This window comes from Borostomias antarcticus (genome assembly GCF_949987555.1).
Source record: "Borostomias antarcticus genome assembly, chromosome: 13".
Classification (NCBI taxonomy): Eukaryota; Metazoa; Chordata; class Actinopteri; order Stomiiformes; family Stomiidae; genus Borostomias; species Borostomias antarcticus.
Window position 1 is genome coordinate 11,416,842 of NC_140246.1, and position 23,829 is coordinate 11,440,670.

The following is a 23,829-nucleotide window of genomic DNA, read 5'->3' on the forward strand; positions in this document are numbered from 1 at the left end:
TTGATAATTAATGGGTGACGGAAATGGGCGTGGCAAAACGGCTCAAGAGCGCCCCCTGGAAAATTTAAAATGGCAAGCCCCACCTTTCAGTTTGGTGTAGAAGAACGAAATTTGGTGGACATATGTAGTTCATCGAGACACACTAAAATGTCTCTTGGACCTATACCCAACATCCAACAGGAAGTCAGCCATTTTGCTTTTAATGTGCCATTTTGTCCTTGTTTTTACCATTTCCATGCCTCGTACTTCAACGAACTCCTCCTACAGATTTCATCCGATCAACTTAATATTTGGTCAGCTTCATCTTAATAACTTTGTGATCAAAAGTTATCAAAAAAATAGAGTTTTCACCAAACACCCTTGCCGTGGCGCCCCGCCAAAGTTTTACATTTCGCCATAAAACACTAAGTCCTCATAACTCCTCCATACATTATCCAATTTGTCCGATATATCTCACGCTTCATGACGGTTCTGTCCTGAACACATCTATGTGTCATTATTGCGTCATACTTATAGCGCCACCTATTGGTGAAACAGGAAGTCCTCATAACTCCTACATACATTATCCGATTTGCACCTGACGTCTGCCGGGTGAGACCAGGTTGCCAGGATTATCAGGAAGTTGTGAGCCGGCACATGGTGGATCGCTGTGCTTAGGTCCTCGTAGAACTTCTCCACTTCCTCAAATGGTGCTGTGTGCGAGAGTACACACTCATGACAGTTGTTACCGGGTTCCCCTCGAAGTCAGAGATAAAGATCCTGTCGGTGTGTTGCTGCACCCTACAAAGAGCTTTTCGTGCTCGAGGGCTCACCATTAGCCCCACACCACCAGTGGCGGCCTGGGCTTTATTCCGCCATGCAGATGAGGTGATGAACAAACATTACCACACTCTGTGGTATGCAATTGGCTGGTCAGTGTGCACTCTCCTGTGCTCCTGGACTCCCAGGATCTCCACTCCCCTCTCACCAACAGTGCGCTAGTTCCTCTAGCCGTGTCTCCTCCCTTACTGTGTTTGCGTTGAAGGTTCCCATAATAGATGGTCTCCTACAGCGCAATAGTGCATTGGACAGTGGGCTGTGGTCAGACTGAATCCTTCCTCTCCAATGGAGAGGGTTTGGCATCCAGTCGTCATAGTGTCCCCCCAAGGGAGGACCAGCACCACCGTCTGCTGCTTGGTTCCTGCGGACTCCCGCTGCTGGAAGTATAGGATTCTTGATCGGTGTCTCCATTGTCAGGCTTTACAATACTAGTTAAGGACTGTGGGGCACAACTTCTCACAGCCCTACTCTGGCCGTTTTGGGCTTAAAGCTCAAAGCTTAAGATCCCCTACAGTTTAGCCTGGGACCGCGAGGTACCCGGTTACCATATGTGGCCGCGGGGAGGCACTGTAGGAGTCTTGGCGGTGGAGTGGCTTTGTACCGGCAGAAGGAGGCTTACGCACTCGGCTCCTCTTTTCACCCTCAGTACTATATGCGGAAAAAAACAGCATAATTACTCACAGTTTCTGCATAATTTTCAGTTGGTATTGCTTGATCATTCAGAAAGAGTTTTATCTGAAAATCCTGCATTGTACAGACCCAGGTTGGAAAAGCAATCGGACAAAAAATGGCTAGCACACACTGGCTCTGCTGTCCTTTGAGCTTGGGAGACGATCTGTGCTGCTTAGTACATCCAAGAACAGTGCATTTTCCGTGCGAAGACATTATGCTAGCTAGAGGGGTCCTCGAACGTGACGTAGAGTGACACGGGAGATTAAAATGGCTTGCAGGGACTGACTTTTTTGTTTTCATTTCGGCTGACCACAACAAAATGACTGGGTTGTTTCTCTTCATACTTTGTGTGTTACTAGGCCCACCAGACTCAAAAAATGAAAAAGTTAGTTTTGCAAACGTGGACCCCTTTAACATATTCATACATACGTCATAAGTCATTAACCAGACACTTTTATCCAAAGTTGCATACAATAATTGCATTTAATATAGCTGATAGTGGCCTATTAGTTTACTTATCTGAGATCGCCATCTTGTGGTACAAAGTGATGCTTTAATTAATGTGACAAGTGAACCCATTGAGAATGCTTGATGTATTTATTTGCTTTCCTCTTTTAGACCACACACAGAATACGATGTAACATAAGCCAGATGTGCCCTGTTATCTAAAAAAAATACCCTAAATAGGAGGTCCATCTCCTACCTTGTGTCCTGAGTCGTGCGACACCCCTCTATGACACTACTACACCTAACCAGCAATAGTTAAGTCCAACTCCATTTCAGGGACTAGTACCTGTATAACCTTATCTTCCCTTGTAAGAATCCCATAAAAAGGGAGCTCATGAAGACAATTTTAGGAAACAGTGATACATGATTTAATCAACAATTATGGCACTGGATAGGTAAAAAAGTAAACTCTCCCCTTCCTCACCAGCAGGAACACAGAAAATGTATTAAGTACAGTACATTTTATAAGCAATATGTTACCACTGTGTACAGGCAAACCATGGCTCAGTCCTTTAGTACACATACAGTTAAGGAAAATGTTCACAAACCTTCCTAACTAAAAGGATGAATAAAACAATGCATTCATGTAAAATAAATAATGTATGAAAGCAGTAGAAGAGATTTCCTGACATAGGTTACCTCTCCAAAAACACAATGAGCTGTACTTACAAGCTGTAACTTTCCTTGGTAGCTAAAAGTCACCTGACCTGACAGCATCTATCAGAGCATCATTAGGAGTTTACAATGTTCAACTGGTGTTCAGAGTTCAGCAAGTCATCACCAGGACAAGGTTTTGCCCTTTAAAGGGACCAGTGCATGTCATTGAAGTCTACAGCATCCCCTAGGTTGGCATCAGTGTCCAGTAAGCTCATGATTACTGCCATAGCTGCCTCATCATTGCTCAGGTTGCTAAGGCCCGACACCACCATGCTGTCCAGGTCCAGTTGGGATGCCTCTCCTGTGGGACAACAAATGTTGGGTCATCAAAATTAACCAATATTTCCAAAACCAACAAACATACAGCTAGTCGGAATACCATTTTTGTTTTTTGGGGCATTTTTCTTGAGTATAAAGTAGTGGATTACCTCTTGCCATGTAAAATTCCTGACATTTTAACTCATAACCACTAATGGTATACTGTTATATGACAGGTAGCACCGTAGCAGTCAGATAATACCCCATTTTAATGGTGTATTAATTGCATGCAATCAAACCCAAAATATAGTGTGCTTCCTGAAAGCATTCAAGGGTAAGATAATTAACTCTTCAAATTCAAATTATTAATTCAACTGTTACTTGAGGACTGTTGCTTCAATATCACAGTGGGTTATTGCCCCTTTGACAGGCGATTTGACGTGGTACTTATGAATGTATTACCTGTGTCTATAAGTATCTGATCCCCAGAAAATGCTTCTGCCCTTGATTGAGATGACAATCCAGACCTGCCTGATGTATCCTCTGTATTAGACACCTGGAGGGTCACAATGCATTGCACTCAAAACCAGAGCAAAACATTACACTCCAAACCAGAGCAACACACTCTGATGATCTCATATGTAAGGGATAATATAAGACGAGGTGTGTTGATATAGAAAAATAATGCACAACGTGGGGGCTAATTACTAATTACGGGGGCTATTATTGGGGTTTGCCTCCGTAGTGCATTATTTTTCGATAACAGCACACCTCGGAGTGTATTATCCTGCTGACAGATGTAAGTTGTCTGAAAGTTGCTAAACGTTATAATGTGGCTGTTGTATGTGAACCTATTCTCAACAAGCCAATCTCTGTCCAATGCTCAAGCACATGGAACCATTTTGCTGGCGAAATAAAAAGTGTAGGCCTATTGTATTAATGTTGTTGGTAAGTAGCTGTGTAAAAAGTGGGATGGCCAACTGGTCATTATCGAAAAGTAAGAGCCCTTCAGTGTGTTACATAACCCCACAGCTTCACCTTGGGGTTCCAAATGCACTGTCAGGCTCTTGTTTTTATATAATGACCGGCTGGCCATATGTTATCCCTTACGTAGAGGTCACTCACACTGCTGCTGGCCTGGTAGGGCACTAATGGAGATCCCTCCAGTAGTGGACAGAATGGACTGGCATTTCCACTGGATGGAGAAGAATTAAGCCTGTAAAAACATATACAGTAGTAGATTGAAGAAGTACACAATACAAGAACCAATAGCCAATAACAAAGCAAATACATTACATTTTCACATGCAACACTTTATTTACGTATATTATTTATAGTGTTCAGTGAATGAAGTTCATATTACATTTTTTCATTTAAAATTTAATTTAATTTAATTGTTTAGATATAATGAGTGGCCCATGTCTGAAAATACGGTAACACTTTACAATAAGGGTACATTAATAAACATTAGTTAATGCATTATTAAGCATTATGTAACAGTTAACTAATGTCTCTATTAACCATTTACTAATGTTATTTATGTTAACTAAGGTTAACTCACCTAACCCTAACCCTAACCCTAACCCTACCTAAGGTATTAATTAACATTAGTAACCTAACCTAACCCTAAATAAGCATTAGTTAACAGTTAACTAACGTTTTTTGTGACCCTTATTGTAAAGTGTGACTGAAAATACATTTCTCAAGTGAATGTATCCTCAGCAGTCATCTGTATGTTAATAAAGCAACATTACACATATTTTACCTGTTTGAATTTATGAGCTCATTTGCAATTTGGGTCCCTATACTGCCAGCATAGATCATGGTGCCTGTGCCACCGGAAATTCCAGGAATTATGGGTAGAATACATTTGCTCTCTTCTGTAAAACAAAAAGACAGTGACAGAAATGTGAGGGTAAAAGCAGATCACAAAGCAAATCTTTTCCTCTCCTTACCTTCTAACACCTTTGAGCTGTTCAACTTTCCACTTTTATCATCCCTGTCTGTATGATTAGGCCTCCTGTTTGTAGAAAGGTAAAAAGGATGACTCATAATCTGCAGTATAATGAATAATTTACAGTATATGGCAAGGATAGCAATCTAGCCAAATGTATTTGTCTTTTGAAGCAATCAGATGAATATGTAATTAGAATTGAGGAAAGTTTGCCTCAAATAACATTACGGTCAATTCATTTATTATTGCAGACTCTTAACAAAGGCATGTTGACTGATTTGAATATATCAATATTGTTAAATTGCTTTGTAAATTCATTACCTGTTTTTATTAAAAATAATTATTAACTATTCAAACAATACCTTTCCCACAATGCTTTTGACCAAGCACTCCTCAAATAGCCTACATGTAATCCCTCAGTTATGGTTAAAGATGCAGTGTGCAGAATTTTGTATTGACTTAGCAGGAATGTAATATAATATGTATAAGTATGTTTTAGTTACTGTATAATCCAATGAAAATAAGAATCATTATTTTTTTCATTACTCAGAACAAGCCCTTTATATCTACATAGGCAGAGGGTCGGAAGCTGCCATGTTGCAACATGTAATTTTAATCAGATGGTTGGAATCTGCAACCTCACCACTAGATGTTGCCAAAATCACACACTGCACCTTTAATGTATATTTCAATTGATAACGTGTGACAAATCATCAACACAAATGTAGTAGTTGAAAACACCTCTGCTCACTCCAGCAGTCTTTACACAAGTGGAATACCAAATAGTTTAGACCTGATGTGACTAGTATGCTCACAGCAGAATCAGAATGCTTTGCACAAGCAAATTCCATCTCTAAAGTATTGGAGACCTTAGCATACAGGTTGCGTAAATCTTAAGCATAGCAATTAGCTCTCTGAGTCCAGGGAGGTGAGTTTACTACCAGTGCAGCGTTATACTTTGAAGAAGTATTGATACTTACGAGACAACTCTGTTGTTTGACACAATAAACTCAACTTCTTTGGTACATGGATTTATGAAACTAAACCACTGACTTTGGAGCATGACAAAGGAGGCATGTTTTGTTTTAAACTTGTAGCATCTTGTCCCAATCTTCTCTTTGCTGTGAAGAACTGCAGAGAGATAAAGTTGTGGCATTGGAATGAATAGCATGAAATACCTAGCATCCCTTTGCGCCTGTGTGACTCAATGGTTTTGCAATTATTTTGTTTAAGCAACATAGATACAGAACCAATATCATAACATTGTGGGGGATTATGGTGGTTCTGATGAGATCCGTCCAGAAATGCTGAAGGCGCTGGGTGTAGAGGGGCTGTCTTGGTTGACACGCCTCTGTAACATTGCGTGGAAGTCTGGGTCAGTGGCAGAAGGAGTGGCAGACTGGGGTGGTGGTCCCAATATTAAAAAAAGGGGACCAGAGGGTGTGTGCAAATTATAGAGGCATCACATTACTCAGCCTCCCAGGGAAAGTTTACTCCAAGGTGCTGGAAAGGAGGGTCCGGCCGATAGTCGAACCTCAGATCGAAGAGGAACAATGCGGATTTCGTCCTGGTCCTGGAACTACCGACCAGCTCTTCACTCTCGCAAGGATCTTGGAGGGGGCTTGGGAGTTTGCCCAACCTGTCTACATGTGTTTTGTGGACTTGGAGAAGGCTTACGACCGGGTCCCTTGAGAGGTCTTGTGGAGGGTTATGCGGGAGTATGGGGTGAGGGGGTCCCTACTTAGGGCCATCCAATCCCTGTACACCCAGAGCGAGAGCTGTGTCCGGGTTCTCGGCAGTAAGTCGTCTTCCTTTCCAGTGGGGGTTGGCCTCCGCCAGGGCTGCGCTTTGTCACCAATCCTGTTTGTGATTTTCATGGACAGGATATCGAGGCGTAGCCGTGGGGAGGTGGGTTTGCAGTTCGGTGAGCTGGGGATCACGTCGCTGCTTTTTGCAGATGATGTGGTCCTGATGGCATCAGCTGCCTGCGACCTCCAGCACTCTCTGGATAGGTTCGCAACTGAGTGTGAAGCGGCTGTGATGAGAAAAAGCACTTCTAAATCTGAGGCCATGGTTCTCAGCAGGAAACAGGTGGCCTGTCCACTCCGAGTAGGAAATTAGTCCTTACCCCAAGTGAAGGACTTTCAAGTATCTGGGGATCTTGTTCACGAGTGAGGGAACCATGGAGAGGGAGTTTGGCCGGAGAATCGGAGCAGCTGGTGCGGTTCTGCAGTCGCTTTACCGCACTGTTGTGACGAAAAGAGAGCTGAGCCAAAAGGCAAAGCTCTCGATCTACCGGTCTATCTTCGTCCCCACCCTCACCTATGGTCATGAAGGATGGGTCATGACCGAAAGAACGAGATCACGGATACAAGCAGCCGAAATGAGTTTTCTCCGGAGAGTGGCTGGGGTCTCCCTGAGAGATCGGGTGAGAAGTTCAGTCATCCGGGAGAGACTCGGAGTAGAGCCGCTGCTCCTTTGCGTCGAAAGGAGCCAGTTGAGGTGGTTCGGGCATCTAGTGAGGATGCCTCCTGGGCGCCTCCCTAGGGAGGTGTTCCAGGCGTGTCCGGCTTGGAGGAGGCCGCGGGGTAGACCCAGGACTAGGTGGCGGGACTACATCTCCGCACTGGCCTGTGAGCGGTTAAAGATTCCCCAGGCAGAGCTGGTTGATTCTGCTAGGGAAAGGGATGTCTGGGGCCCCCTGCTGGAGCTGCTGCCTCCGCGACCCGACCCCGCATAAGCAGATGAAGATGGATGGATGGATGGATGGATGGATGGATGGATGGATATGGTGGTTTTGAAAGGATGTGGTCTCCAATCAATAAAAATGTATTTAAGGATTAATGCTTAATGTGGAAATGGCTTAACAAGGATTTTTTTTGTACCTCAATGGCTGCGGTTTGTACCTCAATGGCTTTTCATTCGGAATCAAATAATCCAAATTCGGAATTTAAGTTTTTCCTGCGAGTTTACATGGGAAATAGTCATTCCGAATGAGGGTTTACATGGGAGACACTTTTAATTGCATTTATTTTGGTCCGCGTAAGGTTTGGGGCTGGGAAGGCTTCTGATTGGACAGGGGGTTACATTTACCGGAAGAAAACACTGTAGTCCTCGTTCCAGATAGCAGCAAGATGGTTGACCACATTATTAGGGCCTTTTTTGGACAAATTTTCCTTCTGTTCGTGAAGCAGCAGTAAGACCAAAACCTTTTACTGCTTACCCTTCGTCTGTTGAGGAGGAGAAGGGATTGTGACTGGACCTGCTAACGGTAGCGGGTCATTTACCACTCATCTCGGGGGCATCACTGTACATCCCCCCGAGGTAAACACTCAGAGCAACAACACATTCTTTTCTTTCCAATTATTGTAGAAAATATAACTACAAAAGTGTAATTGCATCAAGGTCGTATGCACACATTATACATAAAAAATAATCAACATTTTTGACAAATTGATATATGTTGCATAGAACAAGGAACAGATCAATTTTCGTATGTAGGCCTACGTATTCGCGCCATAAGGGCAAGGAAACGAGTTTGTGCAGAAAGACCGGAATTAATTTTAATACGATTAAGCGTATACATACAAAAAAAAAAAAATCGGATTGAGAATTGGACTACACCAGCCCCTTACATCGGATTAGATTTTCAATCGCATTGGCCATTTTCATTCCGATGTAGGTGTTTACACGATAACTTTTAATAGGATTGGGATTTCATTCCGAATGAAAAGGGAATTAAACTGTCCATGTAAACGCAGCCAATGTAGCCCCATGAGGCCTCATTCTACTTTGACATTTTGCCTTTAATTGAGAAGGATTTCCAGATGGCCCCGAAGGCCAGAAAATACATGTACAAATGTAATCATCACTTCCATCAGTCCAAAATCATGCTGGTGTCCTTAGCAATATGGAAAACAAACAATTTCATTACCTGTTCTGTGTCTCTCTGCAAGGTGTTGCAGGTCATCCTGGTGGATGTACTCATAACATGATGTCCCAAGTAGTTCCTGTGGCAGGTAGCCTATAATAGTAGTGGCTCTGAGGGGAATGGTAGAACACAAAGATGGGAGGTGTTGTTTTTCATTCTCTTGCTCAATTATTATGGATATGACTGAAAAATAAACAGTGAAATGTGGGAATTTAGCAAACTGTGAGGCAGGTGGGAACAAATGCTGTAGCTACTCATTAAGATCAGAATTTATAACAGGTCCACTGGTGTAATCCATCTGGTGTAATTCATCTGGTGTAATCCATCTGGTGTAATCCATTTGGCCAGGGTACTAACTAAGGTTAGGGGTACTAACAGGGTACTCAGTACTAACAGAATTTTCACCATTTCGAAACCACTGATTTGACTGATTTAAAAAAAATCTTGAAATCTGTTCAAGGGGGGAAGATGGGCCTTGGCCAGGGAGGTGAGTAGGAACCCGAGGGTCACTCTGACAGAGCTCCAGTGTATCCTTGTGGAGATGGGAGAACCTTTCAGAAGATCAGCCATCCAGGTAGCACTCCACCAATCAGGCCATTATGGTAGAGTGGTCAGACGGAAGCCACTGCTTAGTAAAAGGTACTTGACAACCCGCTTAGAGTTTGCCAAAAGGTACCTTGAGGACTCTCAAACCATGAGAATCAAGATTTTCGGGTCTGATGAAACAAAAATTGACCTTTCTGGCCTGAATACCAAGCGTCATGTCTAGAGGAAATCAGGCACTGCTCATCAATGGGCTAATACCATCCCTACAGTGAAGCAGGCGGTGGCAGCATCCTGATGTGGGGATGTTTTTCAGCAGTGGGAACGGGGCGACTAGTCCTGATAGAGGGGGCAGCTTAGTACACCAAGATCCTTGAAGAAAACCTTGAAGTCTGCCTAGGTCTAGGAAGTAAAAAATACACTACAATGTGCCACTACAACCTGTTGTCTGCTCAGAACCAAATGCCTTCAAGAACCAAATGCCTCCAAACTCACTGGCTATCCACTTACTCCAAACAACACTTTATGCAATAACCAAAAACAATGCCAGGGCCAAAACTGTCTGGCCAAGTCAATTAAAATTCTGTATTGGAAGACTATAGGCAAAAAGGTCACAAAACATGCAAGAACTGAACATGACTGCAGTACAAGCCAAGCAGAACATTACCAGGGAAGAAACCCAGCATTTAGTGATCTCTATGCATCATGCGTCACTGCATACAAAGGATAAGCGCCCACGTATAAAACATGACAAATTCATTGTACATAATGATATTCCCTACAAATACCTTTGGAACCCGAAAACGGGAGGATATATACTATATATATATATTATATATATATATATATATATATTTATAAATATATGAATAAATGTAAATATAAATATATAACTGTAGATCTCTCCCAGATAGCTTATAGACTACTACAGATCTCTACCTGGTAGCTTATAGACTATAGGGGTAGATTTCTTCCTGATCGCTTATAAAACTCTCCCAGATAGTTTATAGACTGCTGTAGAACTCCCTGATAGCATAGAACTCCCCGATAGCTTACCTTCTACTGTAGATGTCTATTCCTGTTAAATTGGATATAATCGTGCAATATCCCATCTAGGGTATGGGGTTTGAAAGTCTGATAGTGTTCAATTACTATAATATTATTTAACGTGTGGTAATGGACACACCGTTAATGTGTTATAGGTAATAGGGATAGAGATGTCACTTACTGTTGGTCCACAAAGGTAAACTTGCCATCAATTGCATAGCGAGTGACAAACTCTGTTGGTTTGACCGTGACCTCTGGTGTGGGCTGATAGGAAATGTGGGGATGGACACGACACATGGCCACCAAGCAGGTGAGGTAGGATCCTTCCTTATCAACATTGCTCTCAGTGTTCAGTTGACTGGAAGGCCAACTGCGCATATAACCAGTGCAATGAACTGTGCAGTATCGCTGGGACTCTATAAGATGAGACACATAAAATGTTTGAGAATTAGTTGAACAGTTTCAAAGATTTAATAGTTTAATGATAGGTAAAAAAAAATTATTGATTGATTAATTTAATTAAATGTTACTATGCCTATGCTAACCTATCAATTTCAATTAACAAACAAATGGTAATGAAGGGATTCTAAGGTCCTATGCCCCCATGAACATGTCCTATGCTCCCACGCCCCCATGAACATAAACAGGAGGGGAGACTGAAAGACTGCCTGTGAGTCTACCCCCATCTGTCAGTATGCTCTTCTGTGAAAAGTATTGCGATCCAAATATTTTTAGGTGTTTGGCATGGCTTGCACATACATGTAGTCCTCCATGGGAGCAGTGAAAACAAGTGCCAGGGGAATGTCCAGGCCATGCCAAACATGTAAAAATACAGTATTCGTATTGGGGTACATTTCACAGGATATCAGACTGAGATATGTAAAATTACACCCTGTGCTTCCCGTCTTGTTAAATTATATTTATCATAGTTTTTCCAATGCATTTATGGGTGCTCCATTGACTTATATATATATTTTATAGCTCAGTGAAAGCCTGCAGAAAAATGATCAGTGAAATTATGGTCTCTATGTTTCAGGTTTATTGTAGACAGACCTCATATAAGGCTAAATGTCCAAAATAGCACACTACCCCTTTAATTAATGTCTATAGATTGTTAATTGTTGCAATATTAGATTAAGGAATTATTAGGAATGCAAAACAAATAATTATTTACTACATGAATAGATCATCTACAACGTAAGGAAAAAGGTAGTCCCCAAATGATTTATAACCTTCAACAGACATTTGTACACAGTGAGTAGTTTACATTTTAGATTAGGGAATGCAAAAACCTCTAGAAATGATTTATACATTTCTTTATGCATGCATAACAAATCATTTGTTAAACATGAAGATGAAAATCAAATGACTGGCATGTCTAGTAATTAAGGTGTAGGTATTCTTGAAAGCATTTACAAATGTGTTACAACACATTAAAGGTAGAATATGTAGTATGTGGATTATTTCCCCCATCTAGTGTCTAAAGATAAGAACTGCAACAATACAATGTATAGTATTCCCAAAATGCCAGAGAATGCACTGTTTCAGTCATACTGTGATAAGATCTTCACTCCGAGAGGAACATAATGTTACACTAATCAGTAATCACAATCAAGTATTTCAGAGTGCCATGTAATAAGTTACGTTAGATGCTGTAGTGTGGAGATAACGTTAGGTCTGGCTATGCAGATTCCAAGAAAGATAACGATAGCTAGTTAGCTAGCTTACCGGTCTAGTAGAAAGGTAGCCATGTCACCATGCAACTTTATCCCATGAAACTCCATAAACTCCGTCCAACGAGCAAAGGCTGGCCCGATATTTATCCGACTTTTGCTTCTTCTTCGGTCACTGAGCTTTTGAGATTCGTATCGCACGGTTCTCCGGGGCTCAGGCGGAGAAGCAGGAAGACAAAACTTGACCATTTTACCAAACGTTTAGCTGAAAAGAGTGAGCGGAAGTGGACGGAAAAGCTGCCGTTTTATAGTCGCACACACACTTGATGCTAACCAACATCTATAATGCTGCTAATTCATGGAAGTATAACGTTTGCTGGCTACTGCTAATCTCACAGTGGTGAAGCTAGAATAGTACCTGGCAACCCGGCGCGCAGTAGCAACGCTGTAATACTATTGGCTGGTATGATATCAACAGAGTGTCATTGTCGGGCCGTCAAAATTTCATAATGTAATAATTTCAGACAAAATATATTTTTTTATGGAAAAGCAATACTTTTACTCTGCAGCCTTCGCAAAGCCCTATGGATGTATTATTTTTGAAAAAATGTTTATTTTAATCCACATATTATTATACCTTTAACATTAAATGTTGAACAAATGATTTACAAGTAACCCTGATGTGTCATAAATCGATAATTTGTGAATGTTAAACTAATATAATTACAAAATATGTATGAATCTTTTATAAATGCATATAAATGATTTGCTAATGACTAGTTCATTATTAGTTCATTAGTAGGGGTGTAACGATATATTGTGCCACGAGATATCGCTATATAAAAAAGAGACGATTTTCTTTTAAAACTTGTTTTGTAAAGCAACTTTGGGTATCCAGAAAAAGCACTATACAAATTTGATGTATTATTATTATTATTATTATTATTATTATAGGATCCGTTAATGTAGTCATGTGTGAGCGCAGTCATTTTTCTGTGGATTGTAATTTGTAATTTCTAAGTGAAATGCAGTTTTGCAGTGCCCTAATTTAGGTTACTGTAGTTTTCCTGTATGTTTTTAATGTAAAATGCCACTGCTCAAGGGCCCTTCTTCGCAAGATTAATTTGCAAATAATAAAACGAAGTCCCATTAATGAAGACGTACAAGAAATGAAACGGTTTAGATTTTTGCTTTTATTTGTCAGCGACAAAATCAGTTTGACCAATGATATAGCTTATTGTAGACAATGTTATATTGAAAACAACAATGCTGGAAGTTGTGACAAAAGAAATGACAATTATAAAGACAGCGGCACCAACAATGCCTCAAACTGTGTGTTGGGGCCATAATGTTGTTTTGTTTGTTTTATTTAATCCTTATATAAAGCACTATATACATGCATACATTCAACCCGAGGTGGAGCATTATAACTAGCTAGAAGCACGTGTAAATGGGAAGCACAAACAGTTTTGTCAATGGCAATTGAGGGTGACTGGCTGCTCGAGTTGGTCATTTGGGGAATGTTTTAGGGGTTACCAATACATACAGTAGAGTGCTGCTTTCAAAAGCATGTCAGAAAGCATTCAGCTCAACATTTCAAACTTGCTTCAGTCGCTGAAATCAACTGGCCTATATTTGTGACGTGTCTATGTAACAGACCAATTATTTTTGCACAAAACCTTTGCTCAGCAAAGATGGGAAATACCTGTTAGGCTACTATCAAGTTGTTTAGATCAGGCTATTTAAACCCATAAGAATATTACTTGTATAAAAATTAGGCTATATAGTAAATACGAATCATTCATTTGATCTGGCTCCAAGAGACAGTACAACTAGGCCGAATGAGGCTTATCAAAATACCAGTTGGCCAAAAAAAGTTATTTCAAACAGAATTTGCACTTAGTGTGAAAACAATTTTAACAACTCTTTTTTTTTTTTTTTTTACAAACTGCATAGCTTACGAATAGCCTACAATAGGGAACTAATGCTGAATAGGTCGACCAAACAAACTTACCCTATTCGCCCCTATTGTTTAAAGTATGCCACATATGAGCGTGACTGGCATGCTCGAGTATTAATGGAATACCATTGAAGCTAAGTATGTACCTTTGCCTGTCCTAAGGTGAGCATATGTGTAAAGTAGGCTATGTAAATAAATGGATTGCCGAATCCAAAGATAGGCTATGTAATTTCACTCGGCATTGGTTTATTTAGCCCAGCACGCGTCCAAACAAGTTTACCACTTTCGCCCCTCAGTGGCTGTCATCATTGTTTAAAATAAAAACTCCACTATGCCACAGACATCCAAAGGTATTGGTCCTGACGCCGGTGAAACTCTTCATGTTCCGCTGTCCTCTCCAAATGAAAGTGCTGGCTATGACCTGGCGCGAGCCACAACAATCTAAATTGAAAATTAACATCGCCACCAGTATGTAGATTTTGGATGCGCAATATTCGCAGGTGAGTATTTCACATTTTAGTGTCATTTATTCATGATGCCCCCGGTGTATAAAAACCTAGGCTGCACTACCCTATGTGGTGTTGGATGTACAGTAGTGTGTAGGGCTATGCAATAAAATTAATACAGCAATTCCCACAACACCGTATCGATTGTCTGCAGTACAGTACAGATACAGAACATGACAGGATATGATATCGAAAATTAAGGACAGGATTCAGTCATAGATACATTATTCATATTTTAAATAGATTTAAAATGTCCTTACATCATTCCCTCCGCCCTCAGGATCACCTCCAGAGAGTTGTATTTTCACATGTATTTTAACATTTTCAGTCATGTATGTAGAGTATTGCAATATATATTGTATCGTATCACAATGTATCGTAATAGTATTGTATCGTGACCCATGTAACGTGATATGTATCGTATCGTGAGGTCCTTACCAACACCCAGCCCTAGTAGTGTGTGGAGAGGAATACTGTACCCTTCTTTTTAGAACTATTAGGCAGGGAAGCTTTTTCCTCCATCTTCACTACCACTCTGCGGTGCTTCATACGGCAGAAGAAGGAACGTCTCGCCCCCGTGCACAATTGGGCTGCTCCTACAGGCTGGCCCGTCTGCACCTGCAACCCCGCTACCAAATGTAAAGATAATATTGTGATCCAAAAATTCTGCGCACTGAATACCTACTGTAACAGTAGAGGAAACATGTAACACCAGTTAATCCTCAAACAGCTGAATTGAGGGGCTGGATCCTGCATGTAAACCGGTGGCATAATTAATAATGTGCCGAAGGCCGTATCGGGGGACGTGCATGCATAGTGCATAAAGGCCTCGCAATGCCCATTTCGCACAGGGCCTCTCATATCTCCCAGACAGGCCTGCCTGGCAGAGCATCACCAGGGACGAAACTCGGCGTCTGGTGATGTTTTTGGGTTCTAGACTTCAGGTTGTCATTGACTGCAAAGGATTTGCAACCAAATATTAAAAGTGACAATTTGATTTATGATTATGTTAATTTGTCCAATTGCTTTTGGTCCCTTAAAAAGGGGGGTACCACATATACAATTTGTTGTAATTCCTACACCGTTCACCTGATTTGGATGTAAATACCCTCAAATTAAGTGTTGTCTGCTCTGCACTTAAAGCACATTGAATGTTTCATTTCAAATCCCTTGTGGTGGTGTAAGCCAAAACAATGACAATTGTGTGAATGTCCAAATATTTATGGACCTACCTGTATACTTCTCATTACTTCCTGAAAATACTAACCCCCCTCCCTTCCTGTGACACTCCCTTGTGAATATAGCCTACTGTATAGTGTGATCTAATAAGACAGGCTGCAAAACACAGAGGTTTTTCTCGCTATTGTGCAAAAAGTGTCTCAGATTCAGAGTAATTGTAAAGGAGATAATCTACATGATGACTTTTATGATTATGCATAGTTAATTATTTTAATATAGACCTTTTCTGACTTACTTTTGGCATCTATGAGCCGTTCACGAGGGTATAGCTCCGACGCTGACAGTTGCTCCTTCACCTTGCTAATGTCTTTCGGGTGTACATAATCAAAAAGGCTCTGTCCATCCAGTTCCAACTTAGAACAGAAACAGCATCGCATGATGTTTTCAGTCTGATTTGTGGACAAATTGATGAATTCTAAACATAACATAAGATTATATTGTTGGTAACAAATAATATGGTATTCCACAATCTTTACTGATTATTTTTCAGGACTATAACATATGAAAGGATGGATGGACCATGAATGGAGGGATAAAGGCCATGGGTTGGCAATGCAGGATTTTTTCTATTGAGAATTTAAGACTGGTTACACACTATTGTCTCCAATTGGCACCAATTGGTAGAAATAATTTAGTAATGTAACTATTGCATTTAACCCCTTTGTAGTATAATTGGAATTTAATTCAGAGATGTCCCCAAAATATTGTAGGCTGCATGCTTGAAAGCGTTCAATTCAAATTATTTTTATGAATGAAGTTTCTTACAGAAAGTAATTTGAATTGAATGCATCACAGACCCGACTGAAATTCAGTATGTTGGAGACGGATTCAGAGGTGAAAAGAATCTTCCCTCGGTCACAACTCACTACGAACAGGAATCCTTCTGTGGCCTGAGAAAGGTAAAAACAGTAACACAATGTTTGCAAGCTGGAAAGATAATACTGATAATTATTATGGATGCTACTGCAATGTGTACAAACTGACAATAAGATCAAGAGAAATCAAAACTGTATTGCTAACTGCAGCCTTCATTAGCAGCAATGAATGTCAGCACAGCCTGTCAAATCTTCAAAATGATTTTGACTAGGGGGAACTGCCTAGGGATTGGCTAATAAAGAGTAGGGTTGTCAACTGAGCTCAGAAATTATATTTGACTTTCTCTCTTAAATACTTCATGGTAATCGAATATATTCGATTTCTAGTATTATTATAGGCCTTTATCATTTTGCATAGAAATGACGCATATAATGGGGAACTGGTCAGTACCACTTTTAACAAGAGGCTATTGTCAAGAACAAGACAAACGTAACCTAAACTAAGCTTTCACGGGATTCAAGTAATACCCAGTCAACATGGGTGACATTTAGTGCAAACAGGGACCTTTTATCAGGCCTGTAGCCTAGCCAACTGAAAACAAAACAAGAGTATTAGCCTTTAGTGCTGGTCTACTTGATCAGATTCAGTGCTTGTTTACAATGTCTGCCATTGGATCAACGTGGAATGTGTTTTGGCATGATTAGAAGATGGGCGGGACTCGGGAGGCTGTGTGACTCACGCTGCTTTGCGGTAGCCTACTAGTCAAATCTACATTTTGAAGATCGATGGCACATTTTTTCTCCAAAGTCGACGACTATTCGAAGAAGTTCGAATATTTATTTGACAGCCCTAATAAAGAGTGGGAGAGTCAGATGGAATTGTAAGTCTCGTCCTGTCTGAATCATCAGAAATACAAGTCTCCAACTTCCAAGAACCTCTCCTTAAATTTTTTCTTAATATGAGTATTTAGGGGGGAGAAAACAGTGGGATTTAAATTTAGACTTGATCAATGAGGATTGCATCACTGTGTCATTACATTGAAACTACTCCTCTTTGCATCTCTTATAGGCTAATGGCTGTTCTTTTTTTCATCGGCTTTAATTGTACTGGGAGTCTCTTCATCAGTGATAGAGAGGCAACTCCCACTATTATCAGAGGCATTTTAAGATGAATAACAAGAGATATAATCACAGTATGGAGGGTGAAGAAGTATACTAAACTGTTAAAGTCAGTGTACAGTTACCGTGGTGTATACTGACATGGGATACTGCATTGCACATAAAGGAGCTCTTCCACTTACCCTGAGTACAAGATGCTTGAGGTCATCCTGAGGCAGAAATGAGGGCTTGTAGTTGGTGTCGGCAAAGGAGCTCCTGGCACCTGAGTAGACAGGAGAAACAACACAGCTTTCACATAAGTAGTGCAGGTAGTTCAGTGGAATATACTGTAGCTAGACATCTCTGCCTTCCACCGAGACAGTGTAGGGGGGATGCAGCCTTCCAGTTAACAGCAATACATTTTTGTGCAGCAATAAATGCTTTTTACCAATATTTTTTGGTAACTGTCTCCAACCTTAAGATTACCAAATAGACACAGACAAGGAGTAGGAGTTAGGTTAAGTTGCAAATATGATGAGATAATAGAACATACCTCCTCCCAGCGAGTTCACAACAAGTCCGCAACATATGCGAAATAGTCCCTTTTTGTCTCTTGCACCTCCAACACAAGAATTACATTTCTGAGTGTGTAGCATTTAATTTCACTGGAGTATAGTATGTTCTATGCAAAATTTTGAATTGCAACAGCTCGTGTCTTCAGTTGTATGAGCCGGAAAGTACGTTTAAGCACTTCTGCGACCATTCCTCCTCATCAATGCTTTCCCCAATATCAGATTCCCATTTTCTCCTTATAACATTAGTATTGTCTGGAAAAGCCTCCATCAGGACTCGATAAAGTTTGGCAAGTACTTTGGTTTTCTCTGACTGTCTTAATGTTTTCTCTATCGTAGAGGGTTTTGGTTTCTCTAATGATTGTTGTATTGACTTGATGAAGCTTCTTAATTGAAGATATCTATGGAAATGTGAGCTAGGTATTCCATATTTAAATTAGAGAAATATTCAATGTTCATATAAATTAGCAAAGGTCTGAGTGCCTTTTTCTGTCCATTGTTTGAAAGCGTTGTCACAAAAGATAGAAGGCAATGCTGGATTATTCCAAAGAGGCAAGTAGAGTGATAGAGGCTTATTCCATTTTAAAAATGTATGGACATGGTTCCATATTCTCACAGAATGCAATATAATTGGGTTACTTGTTATTTTTCTCAGACTTTTCATTCCACATTACAAAGTATAATTTAGATCCAGAGGTAATATATCATTGTGTTCTATCATCTAACAGCTACTTTATCCTAGCTCTGTAAACAAGCTAATCGAGCCAACTCTCAGCTGACCGAAAGCTTAATTAATACAATTTACAAAGTATTATAACCAGGGATGGGTATCGGGAACCGGTATTTTTTGGTACCGGTACATCATTGGGTCAGTATCGATAAGCTGATGGACAAATGGTGCTGCTATCGGTATTTAACACATTTGTTGCGTTCGTAAATGCAATTTATGTAAAAGGTAGTTGTGTCCAAAGAGGGTAACACCAGCAACTTCATGAAACACAAGTTTTTCATTAGGAACCATTCGAACTAGAGCACACTGTAACAACAATTGGCCTGGTATACTTAATGAATGATGCCTCCTAGTCAATGTTGTGCAACATTGTGGTGCAATAAAACTTTTTTTTTTAAAGGCTGGTGGTGTCATACCAAATACTCTCTGGTTGCCAAAATGTGGTGATGTAATTGGACTCTCATTGCTACAGGGCGTACCAACAGGACAAGCTAACATTCCTGACATTCCTGGGTAGCGTTCGCACATTTGCGTTATATAAGAATCGCCATTGATTACTGTGCTAGCTTTAACATGCATGTGATGTTTGCGTACGTAGAAGGTAAATCTGTCCATGGATTAAAAAACAAAAAAACATCTTAGTATATATATATATATATATATGTATATATATCTTAGTTACAACAAGATTGAGCTAGCCAGGCAGTTTTGTGTTTATATCTGAGGCATTTACTCAGTTTGAGAAGTCCCACGATCTCTAGAAAGCATTAGCTCAGGTTGGAGTTAATGCTTTCTGGAAATCATCGGATTTCCAAAACTGAATAAGCGCTGTTGATGTGCTTGGTACATATGTATCAATAAGCAATATCTGTAGGAGAGAAGTGTAGCTACCTAGCTAAGATCCACACATGTTTTCATCAATCACACATGCCTCTGTAATATGATCTTTAGAAATGTCTTTAGACACGAAATAGCTTCCTCACTTGCTCCAGCACGCATGCGCACAGCGTGCTGGAGCAACGATTTTAGAAACTGCATTCTAAGTGCCCCAACCACCGCCATTACATGGATATACTGGCTCGCGCTGGATTTTAAATTTCTTCTACATGCCTCCGAACTACACCAAAGTGATCTCGGTGAGTCAAACGTCTTATAATATATCGTAAATAAGGTCCAGGTTGTCAAAAACGAGCATTGTCCTTTAATTTCTACATTAGGCATGAGTTCTGACATACGTAGCTCTGTAACTATCGCTATTGCGTCGGGCCTAACAACGCCCCGTAGCTGTTGTAAAATCCTGTGTAACCCACTGCCTCTCATGGAAAATTGCTTAAGTTCTACACGGCAGTTAGAGAGCTACGTAGGCCTATGTCAGAATTCATGCCTAATGTAGAAATTAAGCTTTTAATAGTGCTATAGTTCTGAATCAAATGGTTGCCAGGCAACATAGGCTATCTAGCCTATTTTGGTAGGCCTTGTTCACATAAGCCTATATACTGTAGGCATAATTTGAGTGGTTCGCGTTTATTTGAATATTTCCAGCTATGGTGCAGTTATTACAACAGTTCTCCAAAGCACTCCTTTTTGCTGGTAGGGGTGTGGAAGTGTTGGAGTCGGACTGATGAGTGCGTTTTTGTAATAGGATACCTACAGTAGGTAAACACTGGTGTAATTAATAAAAAGGCGAGGTTGCTGTGAGTGGCTGCTACGCAAAGCAATTGTTATGTGGTCGCAGCCGTGGGTTACAGAGTACCTAACAACGCCCCCTAGCTGTTATAAAATCACTATAACACACGGCCTCTCGTGGTTTATTGCATTTATACGACGCGAAGCGGAAGATTACATTTTGATAAAATTCTAATGGGGCCTGAGGTACATTATAATGGGGTCTACCTTTCAAGGACTTCAGGTGTTGCACAGCCATTCTCAGCACAGTGAGTTTGTCATGTTTTCGAGCCATTGAGTTACAGGCAGGGATCATGGCAGACAGCTCATCAATAAGGTTGTTCATTTTATCCCTCCGCCGCTTCTCAATTTGGCTGTGAGGCTCCCTGTAAGGACACATAAGAAACACGTTTAAATACCAAACAAGTGCAAATTCACGATAGCTGTGACCGCGTATGCGCATGTGTGCAGCATGCATGTTTGTGGACGTTTTCATGGTATTCAGAGAGCTTGTTATTCCAAGTTGACACACATTTTCTTCAAACTAGCTTGTTTTCAGACATTGGTCAATTAGCCTACTAACCAGGATGTTTCAATGGCTCCCTCTAGACAGAGTTCAGACTATCAACCATGAATGTAAAAAGGGGACGAGTATGTTTTTTCATTAACTTTTTATTTAAGTCAACCTTAAGGTTATGACTTTGACCAAGTGCTTGCCATAAAAAGTCAACCAAACAAGCATGAGGAGTTGTAATTTTTTCATGATCTTCACCTCTCCTCTTCTCCTACTCACAAAGCCGGCAACCAGCTGGATCTCATTTTCACTAGACACTGTTCCACCCCTAACCTCTCTATCACTTCCCTCCATCTCTCTATTCCCTCTTCCCCTGTAATTCCTCCTCCTACCCCCATGGTTACTACCCGTAGCCACCTCCGCTCGCTCTCCCCTACTGACCTTTCCTCTGCCGTTATCTCTGCCCTCTCCGCCCCTGAATCCTTATCTCTCCTACCCTCTCTACTCTTTCCTCTTCTCTGGAAAATCTCTGTTCCTATACCTCTAGGCCAGCACGGCCAACTCCACCTGTCCCATGGCCAGTGCGTACTGATAGACAGCCTGAGAATAGCTCACAAAAGTGTCCTTTCATATTTCAGAGGCTACCTGTTTTATCAACAATGCTATTTATGAAATGCAACACTGTTTTCTGTCCATCCTGCACAGAGACCACAGAACCTTCTGTGTCAAGTATTATCTTGGCACTCTCACCTCAGCCAAAGTTAAAACAGACAAGGCCCAGAAAAAGGAATGCTGAGTCAGCAGCAGTGCTTATATCCTCCTCAACAGACAGCTCTGGAGGAGAAGGCCAATGGCAAGAAAACGGTGAGAAAGCCCCAAGCAAGTAAAAATATCCAAGGAAGAAAAATGACGATACTGAATGTCTACTGCACTGAGCTGTTCTATCTTCCCAAGAAATGTATTTCTCCAATGTTCATCTTCCAGAGAAAGAGAATGAATGAGTTGCTGATGAAAGGGGCATCTCCTGGATCTGTGGGAAGAGTTTCAGATTCAGGTTGATTGACGGCAGCCTATTTCTTGAGTTACCTTTGCCAAGTGTGAATACCAGCAAGAATGAACCACACATCCTCATCCTTGATGGACACCACTCACATACAATCTTTCTGTTGTGAGTTTTGTGTATAAGTTTAATTTTCTTGGGGATATTTAAATCCTAACTGAGGGGTCCTCCTCTCTCTCTCTCTCTCTCTCTTTGACTCTCTCTCTCTGACTCTGTTTCTGCCTCAGTTAGTGGTGGCAAGTGGGTCAGATGTGAAAAACTTATGTTTAATTTTTCTTAACAGAGGTGTCCTCTATCTGACTCTGTCTCTCTCTCTCCCTTTATGCCTCTCTGTCACACTCTCTCACTCTCTCTCTAATAATTTGCACTTTGCTGGTTTAAAGGCCATTGTTATGCCTGATTATTAAATTAAATTGTAATAGTTGTTTTATAGTAGTTTCTGAGCAGTGTGAGATACATTTACACATTTTTTAAACTTTATTGTTTAAAGAAATTATATCTGTGTTATGTTAAAAGTGGAAGGTGTGATAGTATTTTAGACTTGTCTAGTCCAAAGATTTACCAAGATACGTTCAAAAGGTTGAGTCTGGTTTATTGAATGAAATCAAATACTTGCGCAAGGACTTCCTGAACAACGCAAACAAAGGTGGTTTGTCAGAGAAGTGAAGTCAGTCACTTCTGGCCTGGCTTATATTCAGTCAGAACACAGGTAAGTCTTTCTAGGATTTCATTGGCTGAGTTGTCTATGCGTCATCGTGAGGGGACGGATATCACACAGTGAAAGGAAGGAATGTGGGATGAAACTCACTTTGAATATGGCTTTGAATTATAGACAAAGGTCTGAGTCAGGGCAGGAAGGACCAGGTGTGGCCTTTCTGACTTGGACAAAAGAGCGAGGCAGAGCTATGCAGAGTGTGTTTACAATTACAAAAGGGGACAGTTGAGGTGTTTTACATTTCCAAAGGGGGAGATTGAAACTATGATTTGCAGGGGACTTGAGGACAAAGGTTTAAGGTGGTGTTTGGATGTAAATTCCTGGACAATCCCTCATTTGTGCCTGAACAGGCACACAAAAATAAAATCCAAACACAGTGTAAACAGTCAGCTATGCTATACATGTGGAAAGGAAATAATCTCTCCACTAGGTGGAGAAAAAAAAAAAAAAAAAAAAAAAAAATCTCTTTTTTTTTTTTTTTAAATTATTTTCTCTCAACGTGCAAAATCACACACCAAAACCCCTTGCTTCAGAAATTTGACAGGAAATAAGATTTAAAAAAAATGACATGATTTTATACTATTTATAGTCTAAGAGTGGACAACCATTCACCAAAAAACAAACTTGATTTAACAAGGCAAAAAAAAGATAAAATGGTTACCAGTGTAAGAGGGGCAAAAAACCTCTTGGTCAATTTAGAGGAAAAACCCAAACTTATTTATCAACTCATGTTTCAACAATTGCAACTCTTGTAAACAAATATGATATTTTCCAGATTATTTCAAAGTTCATTAACTCTTGTGAGGAGGTGACCGGCAAGGTCAGTCTCCGATTGCTTATCAGAGGAGAGGAGAGTGTGGCGGTGACTGTCAAGGTCACTCTTGTTCACAGTGT

General features: G+C 40.6%; 1 protein-coding gene across 1 annotated transcript in view; it reads right to left on the reverse strand.

Moving 5' to 3' along the window:
* Positions 1-2,798: 2,798 nt before the first annotated feature.
* The window catches only part of LOC311316836 (basic helix-loop-helix ARNT-like protein 1), a gene marked incomplete at both ends in the record, with an annotated part of 43,239 nt that continues 22,208 nt past the window's right edge, over positions 2,799-23,829 (reverse strand). The window contains 13 exons of the mRNA XM_084447771.1: positions 2,799-2,956; positions 3,376-3,469; positions 4,024-4,129; positions 4,679-4,793; positions 4,869-4,933; positions 5,848-5,998; positions 8,802-8,908; positions 10,570-10,804; positions 15,007-15,156; positions 16,002-16,119; positions 16,564-16,656; positions 17,883-17,962; positions 20,875-21,032. Of these exons, the coding sequence (XP_084303897.1) occupies positions 2,799-2,956; positions 3,376-3,469; positions 4,024-4,129; positions 4,679-4,793; positions 4,869-4,933; positions 5,848-5,998; positions 8,802-8,908; positions 10,570-10,804; positions 15,007-15,156; positions 16,002-16,119; positions 16,564-16,656; positions 17,883-17,962; positions 20,875-21,032 (1,630 nt within the window). The remainder of the gene's footprint in view (positions 2,957-3,375; positions 3,470-4,023; positions 4,130-4,678; positions 4,794-4,868; positions 4,934-5,847; positions 5,999-8,801; positions 8,909-10,569; positions 10,805-15,006; positions 15,157-16,001; positions 16,120-16,563; positions 16,657-17,882; positions 17,963-20,874; positions 21,033-23,829) is intronic.